The 18,176-nt window shown below is 37.1% G+C and overlaps 1 protein-coding gene across 3 annotated transcripts in view; it reads left to right on the top strand.

Moving 5' to 3' along the window:
- Window positions 1-18,176, top strand: part of ulk4 (unc-51 like kinase 4) — a 283,773-nt gene that overhangs the window by 35,003 nt on the left and 230,594 nt on the right. For all 3 annotated transcript variants that reach the window (XM_067449187.1, XM_067449185.1, XM_067449186.1), the window contains one exon: window positions 15,805-15,888. In XM_067449187.1, coding sequence (XP_067305288.1) covers window positions 15,805-15,888 — 84 coding nt within the window. The remainder of the gene's footprint in view (window positions 1-15,804; window positions 15,889-18,176) is intronic.

Here is an 18,176-nt window from a genome sequence, read left to right as displayed (position 1 = left end):
CTGGGCTATATTTTTGCACTAGCTTTATCACACATCCACCTTTGCAAATAACATAATTTTTTTTTAATAATGTTTATTTTATTGAAGAAGGCAATGATAACATCAGCATACTACTACTACTACTACTAGGTGGGGTAGAGGACGCTGGCGTTGTCTGTTCACCGCTTCTCCACCCACAAATCATGTTAATGTACTATTAGATTTAGATTTTATTTTATTTCCTTATGTTTGTGACTAGTCTAACAGTCAGAGCTACAATTGGGACTTTTGCTGACTGTTGCTGATTGCTGGCAGCCACTGAGAGGACGTTGTTCATCGTTTCGCCGTTTTCAACCGCTTCTCTAATGTTTATGTTTGAATTGCTGCGGTTGGTTCTGGTTTGGAGGACATTTGATGTTTCTCACCGCGACTGCTCACTGGTCGTCTCCCTTGGGCTTAAGCTGCATGGTGGCTGAAGTTTCCACCGGGCTAGCGTCATCCGGGCCATCGTCATCGGCGTCCGGCATGATGTTGGGATGTTCTGCTTCTCGGCTGCGCCGCTGTTCCGTCCTGCACTGCGGCCGTGGATCGGCTTGGACTTCTGCGCCGACCCCGGTGTGTCCACAAAAGTGCCCGGAAAAATGTTCTGCCTCCTGCATGGTGCTGCGGCGATCCCCATCGTTTGAATCGTCATGAAGACCCATCATCTGGTCTTCAGCTGTCGTGCCTCTGCGATGTCATCGGGACACTGCCGCTGGGAGAAATTTGAAACATGGAGTGGACCGCAGTGTGCTGCGGAGCTAACAGAGACTTCCACCATCAGCTGTTTTCTGTTCACCATCAGCTCTGTTTCTGTTCACCATCAGCTCTGTTTCTGTTCACCATCAGCTCTGTTTCTGTTCACCATCAGCTCTGTTTCTGTTCACCATCAGCTCTGTTTCTGTTCACCATCAGCTCTGTTTCTGTTCACCATCAGCTCTGTTTCTGTTCACCATCAGCTCTGTTTCTGTTCACCATCACCATCAGCTCTGTTTCTGTTCACCATCAGCTCTGTTTCTGTTCACCATCAGCCCTGTTTCTGTTCACCATCAGCTCTGTTTCTGTTCACCATCAGCTCTGTTTCTGTTCACCATCAGCTCTGTTTCTGTTCACCATCAGCTCTGTTTCTGTTCACCATCAGCTCTGTTTCTGTTCATCATCAGCTCTGTTTCTGTTCACCATCAGCTCTGTTTCTGTTCACCATCAGCTCTGTTTCTGTTCACCATCAGCTCTGTTTCTGTTCACCATCAGCTCTGTTTCTGTTCACCATCAGCTCTGTTTCTGTTCATCATCAGCTCTGTTTCTGTTCTGTTTTCTGTGTTGGTTGATTGTTTGTAGTATTATATATTTTTACTTGTTATTCATTTTTTTTGTTATTTTTTCCCCCCTTTGTTGCACTTTGAGATTATTCGGAATGAAAAGTGCATTATAAATAAAATCTATTATTATTATTATTATTATTATTATTATTATTATTATTATTATTATTATTATTATTATTACTACTACTACTAATAATAATAAATAAATAAATAAATAAATAAATAAATAAATAAATAAATAAATAAATAAATAAATAAATAAATATGCTAATTAAACAAACAGCTTAATTTAAGCATTTAAGTGAGAAATGAAATAATCACATAACAATGAAATTGAATATTCTTCACTGTATGACATACTTGACTGATTCTTATATTAGACTAGTAATGCAGATGTTGAATTCATTTAAGACAACCACCTGTTTATTAGAATCGTTTTTGTTTTTGTTTTTTTTTGGACACTTTAAAATTAATGCAATAAGACTTATATAGATTCTGTTTGTGACAGCTGGCTTCTGTGCATGCGTTTTAGGTGTGTGCAGTCGTTAAACCATTTTTAACTGACAAAGCGCGCATCCACGTCTCTCTTACACAGGTCAGAAGCGGTTGAAATTGCAATAAACAAGTATAAACTGTGAACGGATAATTTGTAGAGATTTGCCAGAAGAAGCAGCCATGAAACACAGCCGATTGTGGAGGCATCTGATGACCAAACTACATTGGAATTTGCGAACAGAAAAGTTAAGTATGCCCAGATTGCGTGTATTTAGCAAACCGTATAAAATGAGATCGAACCGTACCCAGAGAACCTCCTGAAATGGTCTTGGTTCGCGTTAAAGGGATCTGAGGCTGAACATTTGTAGAACGTTTTCCATCTATCAATCGTAATGAGTCTCATGTAACCGATTGTTCTCTGTATCAACTACGGAGAGGTAACTCGACAACTCGAGAGAGGTAAATGTTTCCACTATATACTTTAACATTTCATTATACTGCATTTTTAATGATTGTCTTCATTATTTAATGTATGTTTGGGAAAAAAAATCTGTGCTGAAAATACGTTTTTATTATAGCCACCATTTTACGTTTATATTTCAACAACAAATTAGAGTAGAAAAATAATATCATCATAAAGTTGATACTAAAACTTCAGTTCAGTTTACATGCTTGTATACCATTTAGGTTTTATTTTTTCTTCTTGTTTGTAGGGGTGTGATGAGATCTTGAGATTAAAATATGACTAGATTTCTCGTAGAGCGATAAGCCGTAGAGCGAAAAAATTCATTTGGATAACGGTCGCTTGAATTTTAAACTATTGTAAACGTCTGCTCTGCTCAGTCTGCTGTCACACAGTGACGCAGGAATCACCGATCAAGTGGCGAGAGTAGATGAGATGATTGACAGGACAATGGCGGAGGATTCGTGTCCTAGCCTGATAGTGTCTGATAAATGTCTTAATTTTGAATATTGAGATAGAACTTTGATTATGGTTGCACCTATTGTTTGCATTCAATTAAAAAAAAAAAAAAAAAAAAAAAAAAAAAAACAACAACAAAACTGTTATTTATTTTTGTTATTTATACTGTTTTTATATCTGTTGAATTTGTGGAGAGGAGTTGAATTAGGAGGTCTCACACAGAATTAATCAGAAATTCTGAAAGGCTCATAATTTATGTAAAGTAAAAGGTCTGTAGAGACTCGTGTGAAATCATACAGGAGAGAAGCCAGTCAATTTAGTTTGTGGCAAAACCTTTTACTGTGAGTTTTGTTGTATTTCAATGCATATGATAATTTACACTCAGAAAGTAGAACTGAAATGGCATGCATTGCAAGATGATTAGATGATTTTTTAAAATACTGTGCCAAAATCTTCTCATCTCGGGAGCTAAGTGTCTCTTCACACCCCTAATTGTAAGTGTTAATTATTAAATAAATTTGATTAGATTTTGAATTAATTAAACATTGATAAGTGAACCTAAACAGAAGGTTATTCTCAAACTGTAACTCTGGTGTTCTGGCTCCCTTGACACTTATTTCATCATAACAAAAAAAATAACACCCCCCTCTAAAATACGTAGTGATGGCAATGACATAATTATTTATGACTGTTGTAAATATTTTTAAACATAAGAGCTTTTCAAGGAAGTAAACATAAGTAAAGAAAAAAAAAAAAAAATCTGAATCTGAGTTTAACACTTTTCCCCCTAACCAGACTTTTTAACCTTCCCTATATAATGAATGTATATAAAAAAGTAAAGACACAAAGTCTTAAGCTATTATAATCTTTTATTTAAAAGGGTCCTCTTTACATTTTCAGCTTTCTTGTTGCTTTTTTCATAACAAATGACTGCAAACCATACAGTATGAACAAATATGGACGTAGTGTCCGTGACATTACCCATTGGATTCCGATAAGCCGTTCTGAAATGTAAAGTAGAGATGAGCTGGCTATTGCCATCTTGCAAGAGCGTCATTGCGCGTCACGCCCAGATAACCGAAAATGGGCAAAGAGGCGTGATGTGGTTGGAGCTTAGGTGACGCAATGACTATAGACGGCGGATAAAAGGCTATCCACCTGTCACTCAAAGTAACCACGCCCTTAATTATGCAGACCTTTAAGGCTTTATATAACGTAAACGAATGAGTTCCAAAAAATTCACCCCCTCACAGTCGTCATGAAGGGCAAAATTAGCCGTAAAGACACAACTACAATTTGTACCAGGCTGTAAATGTTTTTTTTTTTTTTTCTGTTGTAAAGGTGGGAATTGTAACATGGGGCTCAGAAATTCTGCCCCCTTTGGGAGCCTGCCTCTAGTTGCCAGTCGAGGAACTGCAAATTTTAATTACTTCCGTATTGGCTTCGAGAGATTGCGCTTGCTTCAAACCTACAAAAGCCCACTCCAAAGGGAGATATTCTCTCTATCAGTAAGCATCTTTGTAGCCTTGAGTTATTTCGATAGCTTAGAACACTTTTTTTTTTTTGTGACATATGGGGACATTCCATAGGCATAAATATTTTTTATACCGTACAAACCATATTTTCTATTCCCTTACACTGTCCCTGCCCCTAAACCTACCCATCACAGGAAACATTCTGCATTTTTACTTTCTAAAAAAAAACCCCATCCTGTATGATTTATAAGCATTTTGAAAAGTGGGGACATGGCCAATGTCCTCATATTTCACCCTCTCCTTTTAATACCGGTGTCATACCCATTACCGCTGTCATTATACACATTTGTGTCCTCATATGTCACAAAAACATGCCCCCACACACACGCACACGTTGTGTTTCCATGTTTTATGGGGACATTCTATTGGCTTAATGGATTTTATACTGTACAAACCATATTTTCTATCCCTACACTGCCTATGCTCCTAACCCTACTCATCACAGGAAACATTCTGCTTATTTACATTTTCAAAAAAAACATCACAGTATGATTTATATGATGTTTTCCTCATGGGGTCCCCATTAGGTAGGGTTTACCAAATTACCGAAAAAAGGTACCTTAAGATACCGGTACCGAATTGCAGGTACCGGTACTGATAAAAATGTGAACAGTACCCAACTCTACCGCGTACTAATCAAAATGCACTCCACTTTTCGGAAATTGGGTAGACACAGGAAATAAGCATAACGTTACTGGCAGACTGGGAAGAGAGGTGCTGCAACAATGTAAAATATGTGAAAAAAAATTTTTTTATGAACATTCATACGTGATAACCTATTTGTAGTTGACCAAAATCAAGACCCTGAAAGTGGGCATAGGTCCCCCTTAAACCTAAAATGATATATAGGTGACAGAAAAGTTCCTATAGTTAAAGAATCATCTATAATTCACATATATTATCAATATTCACATGGGTCCAACTAGTGAGGTAAGAAGTAGACTGTCTATTATATTGAAGTAATTATTGATTAGTGCACAACTTCCATTTTGACTTCTACGGGGACTAGCCACTGAACACATTCCCAAGAATGGATCCGTCTGTTCAATGGCCTGAAATTTCATACAGCTCAATTTGCTTCTCATAAATGTCTTACAGGCAATATTTGTCCTCTGAGGATTCCATGACATTTAAAAAGCTCCCTTATGAGGAGCATTTCACACAACCTCTCAAACCTCATTAACCTCAACATGAGAACCTCCTCATAACCAATGCAGTCTGGTGCATCATGTGTAACCTTTGACAGAATTTTAGCACCGTAAAGATCACTGCTGAAAATTGTACACTTTTTATTTGCATTTGCCCATGTTACCTCTAGTATTTGCCATGGTAACACAGCATTTGCCAGCTACAACGCAATGCTTTGGTGAAAGTCAGTGTTGGGGGATTTTTAGCATCGCACATTTTCAGCAAGTCTGTGAATGAGGTAGGTCTAATGAAGCACAGCCTCTGGAGTCCATAAACGGCTCATCACAGCATCATTTTACCTCATTACAACTAGTGTGATGAGATGGCCTGTTTCCCTCTTTTTTTAAACCCTTTTCACCAAAATTTGTCCTGTGTTGTAGACATCTGGTCATCCTAATCTTATTGCGGTATTGATCGTTGTAAGGGACCCGAGGTTAGCTGATAACATGCTTTGTTGGGCTTATATAAGTGTGTATCTCCTGTACGGTTGTGTTTTTCAGGGTCATGCAGTACAACAGCACACACAGCTTTTATTGATCATATTAGCTCTGAGCCCAGGGGGAGGGGAAGGGACGCTGTGGCCTTGATTGGCTTTATCTAATGACTTTTCTCTACTCCTCAGTTCTAGTGTAATGCGAGCAATTGGTGTGTTGACGCTATGAATTTCAATAGCAGCCCAGGTGAAAAACTATGGCTGTGCTCTCTACGACATTGGGAGAAATACTAAGCCATTAAAGCTTACACACACACACTTGCATACCATTTCAGTGTTCTTCAATAAAACATTGTAATGTATTTGTTCTTTAACATTAAGAATAAATTCGGACTTATGTTGCGGTATAGTCATATACTATAGGCAAAAACATATTTAAAAATAAATAATAAAAAAAATTGCATTTCTCAGAACTTGTGTTTCTGATCCATTTTTGCAATTACTGTTGAATAATGTAACAAAGTTCTTAGATGGGAAGGAAGGAGGCGGGAACCAGCGACCATTTAAACGACTTTAATCAAATAATAAACAAAACAAAAGTAACGTGGGCAGCCCCTCACTGGCGACTGCCCTCCCTCACACACATAAAACAAACACAATTTAAAGTCCAGGCCTGGTCCTCTCTCGTCCTTCACTGTGGCCGGGCGATAAAACGATCACAATATCATTTTCCTCGATAGAACGATAACAACAGTTCGATAAATTCTCAATATAATGCTATTCGTAATGCTGCGCATGCGTATTGCGGACCGAGCTTCTGGGTGCTGCACGCGGTGTTGTTTACAGTCAGTGACTGACAGAATTGGAAGTTTGGAGTGAAGTGGAGCGATAAAAATAAGCAATAGTGAAGAAAACTCAGAGCTCACGACCAGCTCGAATGACACGGATATCGTTGACAAGTTAGTTCGCTCAACTTAAGTGGTTTGGAGATATTTTGGCAATCCCGACATAAAACAGAGCGACGTGCGTGGGCTACTTATCATTGGTTCACCACACGGAATTTATTTATTAAATTACCGTGCTTCTTCGAAGTTCTTCCATATAACATTGAGCCTAACACAGCGGTAAATCTACATTAACTACATTCACGCACGGCCTAGGCTTATCATCACCTTGTTAATTGTAGTGGGTGACTTGCAAGTTAACGCTACCAAACTATAATCACTAAATTATACTATCGCTTAGCCCTTCTTCACTCTTCCTTATATGCCTCCGATTTCCCTCATGAGAGGACTCGAGACCGGTGTGGCTCGCAGGTGACGCTCTTATGCAATCACGTCCCCAGTCTTGCTCGCTCCTCCAACGTCTCTCGCTCGTCGACCATACCACAACTAACTTGTCCTAAGGAGGATCAAAAAACAATGTATTATCAAATTAAAGTTAAATATACAATGTATATCTTGTAAACATTTAAAATGTAGAGCATTGATTTGGCTATTTCTCAGCATAAATACAAGTGAACTGTCCTGAGATTATATTGATGAATTTGGCATTTGTTACTTCTTACTCCATTCACAAGTACACATAAGCAAGTGCTGTCATTTATTTGTGGACTTCAACCTTATACCTGACAAAATATTGATTAATGTAATGCTTATGATGGACAGGGGCCAGTGGGCACATTTGGCCAGGATACCGGGGTTACACCCCTACTCATTAATTGAAGGATATCCTGAAAAAAAAAAAAAGACCACAGAGTCAGGACCTCGGTTTAACATCTCATCCGAAGGATAGTGCTTGTTACAGTATAGTGTCCCATCACTATACTGGGTAGGGCTGTCAACGAATATTCTAAATTCAAATATATGTGACCCTGTCTGTAAAAACCCCGGCTAAAGTCGCAAAATTTAATAATGAGATTTTGATCGTCAAAGTGCCATAGCCATAAAAATGACGAAAATATGTAATTTGTGTTTATTGCTGTAAATGATAAATTATACCAAGGAGTTTGAGATACAATACTATTTTTTTTTTATTTATAACATTATAAATACTGAAATTAGTGATTTTATTGACACTACACTTTATACTTTTCCACAAAAAAAATATCGGATGCGGATGCTAAATGTCGATTTTAATCATCTTGGGGTTTTCAGCGCAACAAGACCAGCTGATTCGTATGTTATTCAGTTCAGGAACTTATTTTTTTTTACCATTAGGAAGAGAAAGACATTAATATCAATCGGCGCGAGCTTCAAACAGGTCATTGCGACTTAAGCCGGGTTCAGATGTCTGGCGAGATATTTTCGTTTCATCGCCAATATTTTAATATTTTCTTCTTTGTTTTCTAGCTCAACATTGTGCCAATAATAACCATCTTAATTTAGTTATTAGTCATATTAGGCCTGCTATGTGTCAATATAATACATGTTGTGGATGGTGGTGCGTCAGATTAATGCAGTTTTTCCCAACCCGGGTGCACGCGGTGCCGCGTAAAAGGTTTTAGCACGCACTTTGCATCGCGGTTCATCTCACATCTGATGTCACATCTTTAATATAGGTTGTAACTTGAAAATAATGCTTTATGTATGTTTCTGTCGATGGATACATGTGCTGGCTCCTCAGTTATACATTACAACAACAGCGATGATAAAAGAAAAACGTGGGCAAACGGTCTCTCTTAGTAAACAGCGCGCAACTATTGAGTTCTCTTTCAAGTCTTGCGCTTGAACGGACAAACTCACACAAGAAGTAGCCGATGTCAACATGTCCATCTTGATGAGTATCCAAGCAGACATAGCCTGAATATGCCTTAAGTTAACATACAGTCGAGAAAGCGATACCCCTGGGTCTTAAAGGGGCAGTAGCCTTTACTGCTGTCTGTTTAATGTCAATGATGATAAGGAATCACTCACTGCTCTTGATTGAATAGCTTTTGTAAGTTTAATAAGGATTAATATTTAATTTAAACAGTTAATTATGCAGTAATTTTTCATTTGATAACTTTATTCAATTTATTTACCTAAAAACTAATGTTAGACCTACCTGAAAAGAAAAGAAAAAATCATTATTTTATTATCTTTGCTCAATAGTAATTATTTGTGCTGCTGCTTGTATTTAAGTTATTTGTTCTTTTCTTTATTTTTATTTGACAGTAGTCCTTTTTTCCATGAACATAGCAAATACCGAACCATACAGAAACCGTGAACCTGAAACTGTGAACCTAAACCGAAAACCTTGATACAAACCGAACCGTTACACCCCTATCGTAACGTATGCAAGGGGGTGCCACAAAATTGAGAACATTTTCAAGCCATGACTGAAAAAAGGTTGGGAGACACTTAATGTTTAAGATTAATTAATTAAGTTATCTAGGCTATTTGACATGGCAGCACTTAAACGCGAGCAGGAACAGAAAATAGCTGATTGCTTAAAGAGCTTTTCTGATATTAATCTCGGTGGAATTACCCCGAATAAATGATATAACTGGGTATACTGAAGAAAAAGTGCAGGTTGAGGGTACATGATGGTAAATAAATGATGACAGAATTTTCATTTTTCGGTGAACTATCCTTCTCTTTATTTTTACGCAAGTACTGTACTTAATGTTACATAGTAGCCCAGTGAAATATTTTAAGTTAGTGATTTTCTACCGAAATGTAATATATTAATTGTTTTATATATTAATTACTTTGTCCATGGATATTTAATTTTATTAATAAAGTTATACAAATAATTTCAATTAATTGACTTGGTAAATGTTGCTACAATCAAGCTGTTGTACCCCCAATTCGTTTGAATGTTTTTGTGCTTTTTGGACATACGCATCATAATAAATAGGCCTGTTTTACAAACCTTTAAGAATTTTCCCATAAATGTGTCATGTATAACTGAAAATGGGAGAATCTCAGCTTTAATGTGCTATATGGCTCATATTCAGGATAATTATGCATCAAATGTGTTGCAGTTTCAAAAATAAGCTTGTTTACATTGGAATTTCTCAAAACATGATTTTCTGAGCCCGAAATTCAGCAAATCTTTAACATAGCCATACTTAGTTAATATTAGAGATATCAAGGTTATATTTTAACAGAATGTTCTTTACATTATGTAGGATGATTTTATGTAGAAAACAGTGAATCACAAAAAAAAAATGACTTTAGGAGGGTTTTCACAGACAGGGTCACATATATTCGAATAGTTTTAAAAAAACGAATTTCAAAGGTGAAAATAAATATTGGAATAAAAAAAAAGTGGAAAAAAACTCCTGCGGTAGTGGCTGTCTGCTTTGCGAGTGGGCGTGCTTGAGGGATCAGGGACAGGTCACAGGAGTTGCATTGTCTGAGTGGTACAGCATTACTGCTGAAAGTTGACGGCAGAAATTGCATAGTCCAAGTCGACCGTAGCAGAGAAAGTGATTTTTAACCCTCCGAAATCTAAAAAGGCATGTCTGGATATTACCTTGGATATTGGTCGGTAGGAGGTAAAATTGTTGAGCCGCAAGATATAATATATAATACAATAGAACAAAGATGAAAAAACAAACAAAAAATAAAATAAAATAAAATGAATAATCAGATGTACAACAATAAAACGCTGCTTCACTATGAATAAAATTTGAATTAAATCTTATAAAATATAGAAAAGTTAAGAGCAGTTAGTGATTTTTCTCCTCTTCTGTTTGATTAACATTAAAGGGCAGATGAATTGAGAAATCAACTTTCCCTTGAGCCTTTAGGTCATGGTAATATAAGAATATCCTTAAGTTTCCTATAAGTTTCAGAGCTGAAAACTTCCTTGTTAGTAAAAGAAAAACTTTTATAGACACCAGTCCCAGAAAATGAGGCTCTCAAATCAATGACGTATTAGAAGGGTGAAACGCCGCCTCTATGTGTACACTGCTTCTGTAGCCCCGCCCATGACTCGTGGAGCTAAACGAACAATCAACACGCCGAAGATAGCAAGATAATCGTTTGTAAACAAGACACTGGTTGACACTGGATTTGCAGATATATTGAGATTAAAACACAATGCTGTGCCTTCTATATTGGATCCGACAGGAATGGTGCAACACACTTATGTGAGTAAAACATGTTTTTGATATGCAAAGTATTGCATTGTTACAGATCGATAATGTGTATTTGTCTAACAGAACAAACCTTATCACGCTGTCACAGGCTGGATAATACCTTGTTTGTTGGTTCATTGCGATTCGAGATCAGACTCACGGGGCTCGCAAAGCCCAACGTCCCTAGGCTATGTGTTTTCCAGACGGGATACCAAAATGTAAGCACATCGGCAGGCTGGTGAATCTTAAATATTGCGCGCTTATATTTACCGATTGGGCGGGCCAAGTAATAAAAAAATAAATCAATCACGGGTGGATGAGAGAGAAATCACTGTGTTTGTTTGATCAATATGTTTTGAGACTGAGCTCCATCAGATATTTATTCGTCTTTAAAATATTGAGCACCCCCATATTGCCAAAATGGTATGATCCTCGTTTCATAACACCCGCGAAGATTCGACCGTGAGATCGGTGGTCGAATCAGGCTCCGCATATCGACGCATCGAATCTTCGACTATTCGGGGTCACCCCTAGAAAAAACACACTTTTCTTTCAACCTGGAGTCTAATAAAAGTTAAGCAGAAAATATGGCAGCTTATGTAGGCTATAACTGCACTTTTAACTGCACAGATTAATGTTATTGTTAACCCTTTTCTTTCCTTATTAATGCTTGCTGCTCTATCCATTACATCTATGGCTGATCTCAATTTCTCCAACTATTGAATTAATGAATTAATGCGTTAAAGCAAATTAAATTTAACGGCTCAAATTTTTTACGCAAATTAATTTTAACGGCACTTTAGATTGTTAAAGATTTTGGTAGTTAGTAATATGCACCTATAGGTGGGTGTACAACACACCCTCTGCTTATTACACACACAGGGAGCAGACTAAATATTTTAAAATAAAAGGATTACAATGTAAAAGTCTTTAAAGGTCCCGTTCTTCGCGATTCCATCTTTCAAACTTTAGTTAGTGTGCAATGTGTCTGTTACAGCATAAATAATAGCTGTAAAATTATAAAGCTCAAAGTTCAATGCCAAGCCAGATATTTTATTTAACAGAAGTTCCCTTTCAAAGCCTACAGCGAACGGCCGGTTTGGACTACAGCCCTGCACTTCCTTCAGGAATGACGTCACTAGAACTGTTTGTTGACTAACCCTCCGCCCACAAGAACACGCATTATAGGGGGCGTGGTCTCGTTGCTCTCCCACGTGGAGAAGAGCGTGCATTCAACGCTTGCATCGCCCCGTTATGGTAAGAGGCGGGACCTTTCCGGGCAAAGTGTGCTAAGCTGCTGTCCAATCACAACACGGGAAGCGCTGGCCCAATCAGAACTCGTTACGTGTTTCTGAAGGAGGGACTTCATAGAACAAGGAAATCATCAGGCCGTTTTTAGGACAGAGGAAACAGCGGTGTACAGATAAGTAAATTGTGGGAAAAATACTGTTTTTTTACACGCGAAACATGAACTCATGTTATATTACACACTGTAAACATAATCAAAGCTTTGAAAACACAAGAAGAATGGGACCTTTAATGTTGTTGCCACAATATCCACAACTTTCCCGAACTCTGACCTTTCCCATGATCGCTATGGCAACGTAGAACACGCCGGTAACGAACTTCCGGTTTACATTAGTCTGTACTGTTTATCAGCTAAACGCTTGGTTGTATTATGAGGATTCAGGAGTAGACTTTTACAACAACGCTTCAGGCAAAATGATCACATGCCCCAGATGGTCGCATGGATCTGACTATCTTACAATAACTTACTAATATCTGTAGCACTAAGCGATTCACCAGAGTTATGCGGCGCAGACATTTTGCCACTGTGTGGTAGGCTCGGCTGTTCCTATGAACCACGCAAGTTACCTTCCGTCCATGCGCCTGTAAATCGATTTTATTTTATTATAAATAAAGGTTTATTTGTTTCTAGTTAATTTTGTTAAATATTTCCACTTTGCGGGAGTCCCGCAAAATAACTTTATTTTCCCGCGACACGCACACAATAATATATTGCCGCATCGGCATTCACCATCAAATATGATCCCACGCCGCACTCGGTTGTGCTGGATCCCGCGGGAGTGCAGGTCTCTATTTAACGTTAGGTTGTTAGAGCAGTCTTGCTACACAATAAATCTGTAAATTATTGAAAACAATAAACATACCCCTTGCAAAAAAGTATACAGTTTTACAGCAGTATTTTAAATAGGTTAAACTAATATATAAAGTCAATAATTAAATTTACAGCAATGAAATGTTAATTTTTATTACAATGCACTTAACTTAATTGAAGTTCATGCATCTATTCTCATGTTGATGAAAAAAAAAAAGTCTACTGACAATGTCTGACATGATTCAACAATTACAAATATTAAAATATAAATATTACTTCTACATCACAATTCTTGAGTTTATTGAAGCTCGTTAGGGATTGAATGAAGTGCGAAGGGTGCTAGCAACATGTCAACGGGGTCCGTTTATGTTGCATGGTTTATGGAAGCAAGTAACGTTAGGTTTCTGAGGTGAGAAACCCAGGCGCTCGGCGGCGCTCAGCGCTCATTAACCCCAGTGAGAGCAGCCTTTACTCGGCTCGTCCTTCTGACGGCTGCCGCTGCCTGGCAGAAGTCCCTCCTATGACGCAAATTCGCGTCTGTTGTGTAGTGAATGAAGCGAATGGAGTCAAAATGTTCATGCGTCCATGTTCGTGCGAATAGCGCTATTTATTCGCGTCACTCGCGTCTGGTGTAAACGCAGCATAACTGTTATGTGTGCTAAACCGGAACTGAGATACCGTCAACCGGAAGTATCGGGTGTCATGGTGACGCCCACTAACACTTGCAGGAAAGTTGTGGATATATCTTCGTAATGCTCAGTCCTAATAAGGAGGTATAACTATAGCAAATTATGGCCTATATTTGAACAGGGGTTTTTGTGCTACATATTTTTATATAAAACTGAAAAAAAAAAAACGGAATGCGGTCTGGCTGAAGCTAGATATTTTTATATTACACAATGACGTTTTAAATATGGATATTTTTCTTACACTAACGCATTGCTTTCGCTTCAGAAGGCCTTTATTTGGGCCTTGGATTAGCCAGAACATCAATAATACATATTATCAATAATATTATAATTAAGTAATAATAATATAATTTTTATATAATCCTTTTAATGTTTCTTTGCTCGTCAGTTGTCACAATCAGTTATTTTCAGTTCAAAATAGTGAAAGAAATGAAACAAAAAAAAAAATAGTATTTTGCATCAATTGACATTGTTGCCAGTTGTTTAACATTTCTGAAAACTGAAGCTTTGTGCTGTAATGTTCAGCTTCTGTAACGCGTGAAGCCCTCCTTTTTATTAGATTAGTTGTGCCAATCTTTTTTACATCTTAGACCTCTTGTGCAGAACAGCCTAAAAATGTGACTTAAAACCTTTTGTCATCTTGATAACAAAAAAATCTGTGCATAATGGAGTGCAGTGAAATGTATATATCATACAAGTTTGGTTTATAATAATAATAATAATAATAATAATAATAATAATAATAATATTTTTGTATAAAACTGAAAACTTAATTTATCAGAAGTCAAGGTTAATCATCTCTTCAGTAACCTGCAGTGTACACGAAGAGGTCAGTGAGTTTGCACTATTTTTCGTGGAATGATTTCTGCCTCCAGATTTATTGTATCAGCCACTGGGGGGTATAGTTTCCCCCCTTTCTGCTGATATCCCATGACAATGAATTTTAATGTTCCTGGAAAAAGTTGGAAAAGTTCTCTTTGCTTAATAGCTATCAGTTTATTGCATGCAATTCTTCCAAATTGAAATGTAAAGGTTGTAAAATCTTATTGATGATAGAAATGCTGAAATTGACACAAATGTACTAAAAAGGTTTTATTGCACAAACTGCCACAACATACCTGGTTATTGTAAATATATATAAAACCTTTTTAGTACATTTGTGTCAATTTCAGCATTTCTATCATCAATAAGATTTTACAACCTTTAAATTTCAATTTATATATATATATATATATATATATATATATATATATATATATATATATATATATATATATATATATATATATATATATATATATATATATATATATATATATATAATGCAAAACAAAAATCTTTAAAAGAAAAAAAATGGAGAAACAAATCTTTGACAGTTTTACTTTCTGACTTATATAAATTTTAACCACTTGTGGTTTACTTCATTGCACATTTTAATAATGGTCAAGTCATTTATGTGGAAGTTATTTGGTTTGAATTTTAAAGTGGTTTACATTATTATTATTTTTTTTTTACTTGGTTAAGTCAGGATTTTAAAGGCTAGTTTGTCATATTTCTACTGTATAAAATGTTATCAGTTTTTTTCTTCTTTTTTTTCCAAATTTATAACAGCCTACCCTACTGCACACTGCATAATGCAGCTACACATAAACAGAAATCCAAATCAGGCCATGACTTGTACGAAGGTCTTGCTCATGAGCTTCTGTTGATGTCGACGATCAGTCTCAGCGCTGTGCTGAACGCAAGCATTAGAAGTTAAATGAGAGCAGGATGTTGCTACGCAGCGTTCTCTACTTCTCTCTCTAATTGACACGATCATTGCTTATCACTGGAGCTGTGTTTCCTGTACCTGCCTGAGCCTGGCATCTTATTTACTGTCGCAGGACTTTATTTATTTAGCCTCATTATGATAGTGACTGCATTTTACTGCTTTTAATTGTTCCCCCAATGAGTCTCTGTAATAGTTGTCTTTCTCACTCTCTCACACACACGTACTCTCTTTCCTTCCCCTGCAGGAAGAGAAGAAAGAGCGCCCAGGAGGATTGTGGGTCGTTCCTGCTGCCGCCTACACCGTGTTAATGAGGTGCCTTCGGGAAGGGGTAAGACTGCTACACTGTCCTCACAGAGTGTGTGTAAGTGCGCGCACTAGTGTGTGTGTGAATGTGTGCACATGGGGGCGGGGGGATCTGTCTGATAACGAACCTCCCCCAGCCCTTCTAGGCATTATTCGCATGCCGCGAGTCAAGGGTGCTCAACGCGTTAGTTCATTCGTCAGTCAGTCCTGTCACACAAAAAAAACACTCACTCACCTGCAGCAGAAATGCTCACGTAACCGCACCCCTGGTCGTCTCAGTAGCAATTAACCACACTGGCCTGCATTGTTTAAGAATGGAACCATCTGCATGGAGACTGACATCAAACTGATCATCTCCAGTCTGAACAGACTGTGTTTATTGTAAGTGCTGAAAGCTTCTCTTCCACAGGGGACTGAACACCATACAGACTCCCTCATTATTCCTTTATTAGCAGGGGAAGATCTGCCATTAAGAAGACAGTTTAGATGTCACAGCTTGTGTTGCCGACAACCTCTGGTCTGCAGCATTGAAATAAAGTATCATTTGGAAGGAAAAGTTGGGTGTGAGAAAAAAAAAAAAAAAAACTTTCTCTAGCTGTTATGTGGCTGCGCTTCTTCAGCTACTGCTGTTTTCTGGCTGGTCAGCTGCCAACATTTGGCAAAAGTTGTGCCCTCTAGTGATTGTGCCCAATTTTAGCCCTCTGCTCCAACCTGCTTACGCAGCATTTAAGTTTTTTTTTTTTTTTTTTTTTTTTGTCTCATCATTTTTGGTTAAATTTAGATTCTCAGCTGCTTGAAGCAGTTCTTCCTGGAGTTCATCTCAATCCATTGAGCGTTCAATGTCGATTTCTAATTTGTGTTTCAGAACTGATGGCCTGTAATGATCAACAGCTGCTGTCTTTTACTTTCATTAAAACCCCCTCGTGTTTACTGATGCATCAGCAACTTTCTAAACTTCAGAAGTAGTTCTTAGCTGATTTCACAGTTGTTTCTGTTTCAGACAATTAAATGCAAATTGCAATGGTTAAAAAAAAAAAAACGTGTTGGTCAAGATGATCAGCAAAAATGACTGTCTTTACACAATAGCTGTTTTTGGCCAATTCACATTATACCGACAGATGGCAAAGACACCTCATCGGGTTTTGTCGGATCTGTGTGTTGCCCGTCGGAGTCTGTTGGTGTATGTTCGTAGCTTGTTTCTGCCAATTGAACATGATGAATTGGAATTAGAATGTCTGATGCGTGCTGAAATCTGGTGACTCGTTGTTGTTCTGCATCTGTCGGTGCAGCGTGATTTGGCCATTGGTATTAGTGAAGACCAAGACTGGGTAAACCAGACGATTTGATTTCGTCCTGCAACTCAGTCCAGAAACCTGTATGTTCATTTCTACTGCTTCTCTTACACTTTTGAGGGAACCAATCACAGAATGGCTTATTCACCTGGCGCGCTATTGCCGTGTTTAACACGATGACAGATAGAGAAGTGATGGGTCGTTGTCTGTTGATCACGCCTCTTGTGGTCTGATTGGTTGAAGGACTATCCAATTGCGTATACAGAGTCATTTGAATAATGCTCGTTTATCACGCCTCTTGTGCAGTAGAGAATACAGAGCAGACTCCCCCGACCAATATTCAGTTTTAAATTGAGCTTGGTCTGATGAAGTGAAGAGGCAAAAAAAAGTGTGTGTGTGGGGGTGGGGGTGGGGGGGGCGGGCCGCCGTTTCAGACCGCATGCACAAATGCTGTTGTATAATACCCAACTTATGATTAAAATCAAATAATTATAAAATTGTTTAAAAAAATAATAATAATATATATATATATTTCGAATAGATTATTTATACTTTTATTTCTATTTTTGCTATACAATGATATAAAGTGGCAAAATGTATTTAGACACCTAATCCAAACCTGAAAATCTTTGCATTTTATTATAAAATATCAACCCAAGAGGAATGCGGCATGCTTTTTAAGCAATATATATATATATATATATATATATATATATATATATATATATATATATATATATATATATATATATATATATATGTATATATATATGTATATATATATATATATATATATATATATACATACATACATACATACATACATACATACATACATACATACATACATACATACATACATACATACATACATACATACATACATACATACATACATACATACATACATACATACATACATACATACATACATACATACATACATACATACATACATACATACATACATACATATATATATATATATATATATATATATATATATATATATATATATATA

Source organism: Pseudorasbora parva, chromosome 7, assembly GCF_024679245.1.
Source record: "Pseudorasbora parva isolate DD20220531a chromosome 7, ASM2467924v1, whole genome shotgun sequence".
NCBI lineage: Eukaryota > Metazoa > Chordata > Actinopteri > Cypriniformes > Gobionidae > Pseudorasbora > Pseudorasbora parva.
Note: the sequence above shows the minus strand (reverse complement) of the source record. Positions and strands in the feature narration are given on the sequence as shown.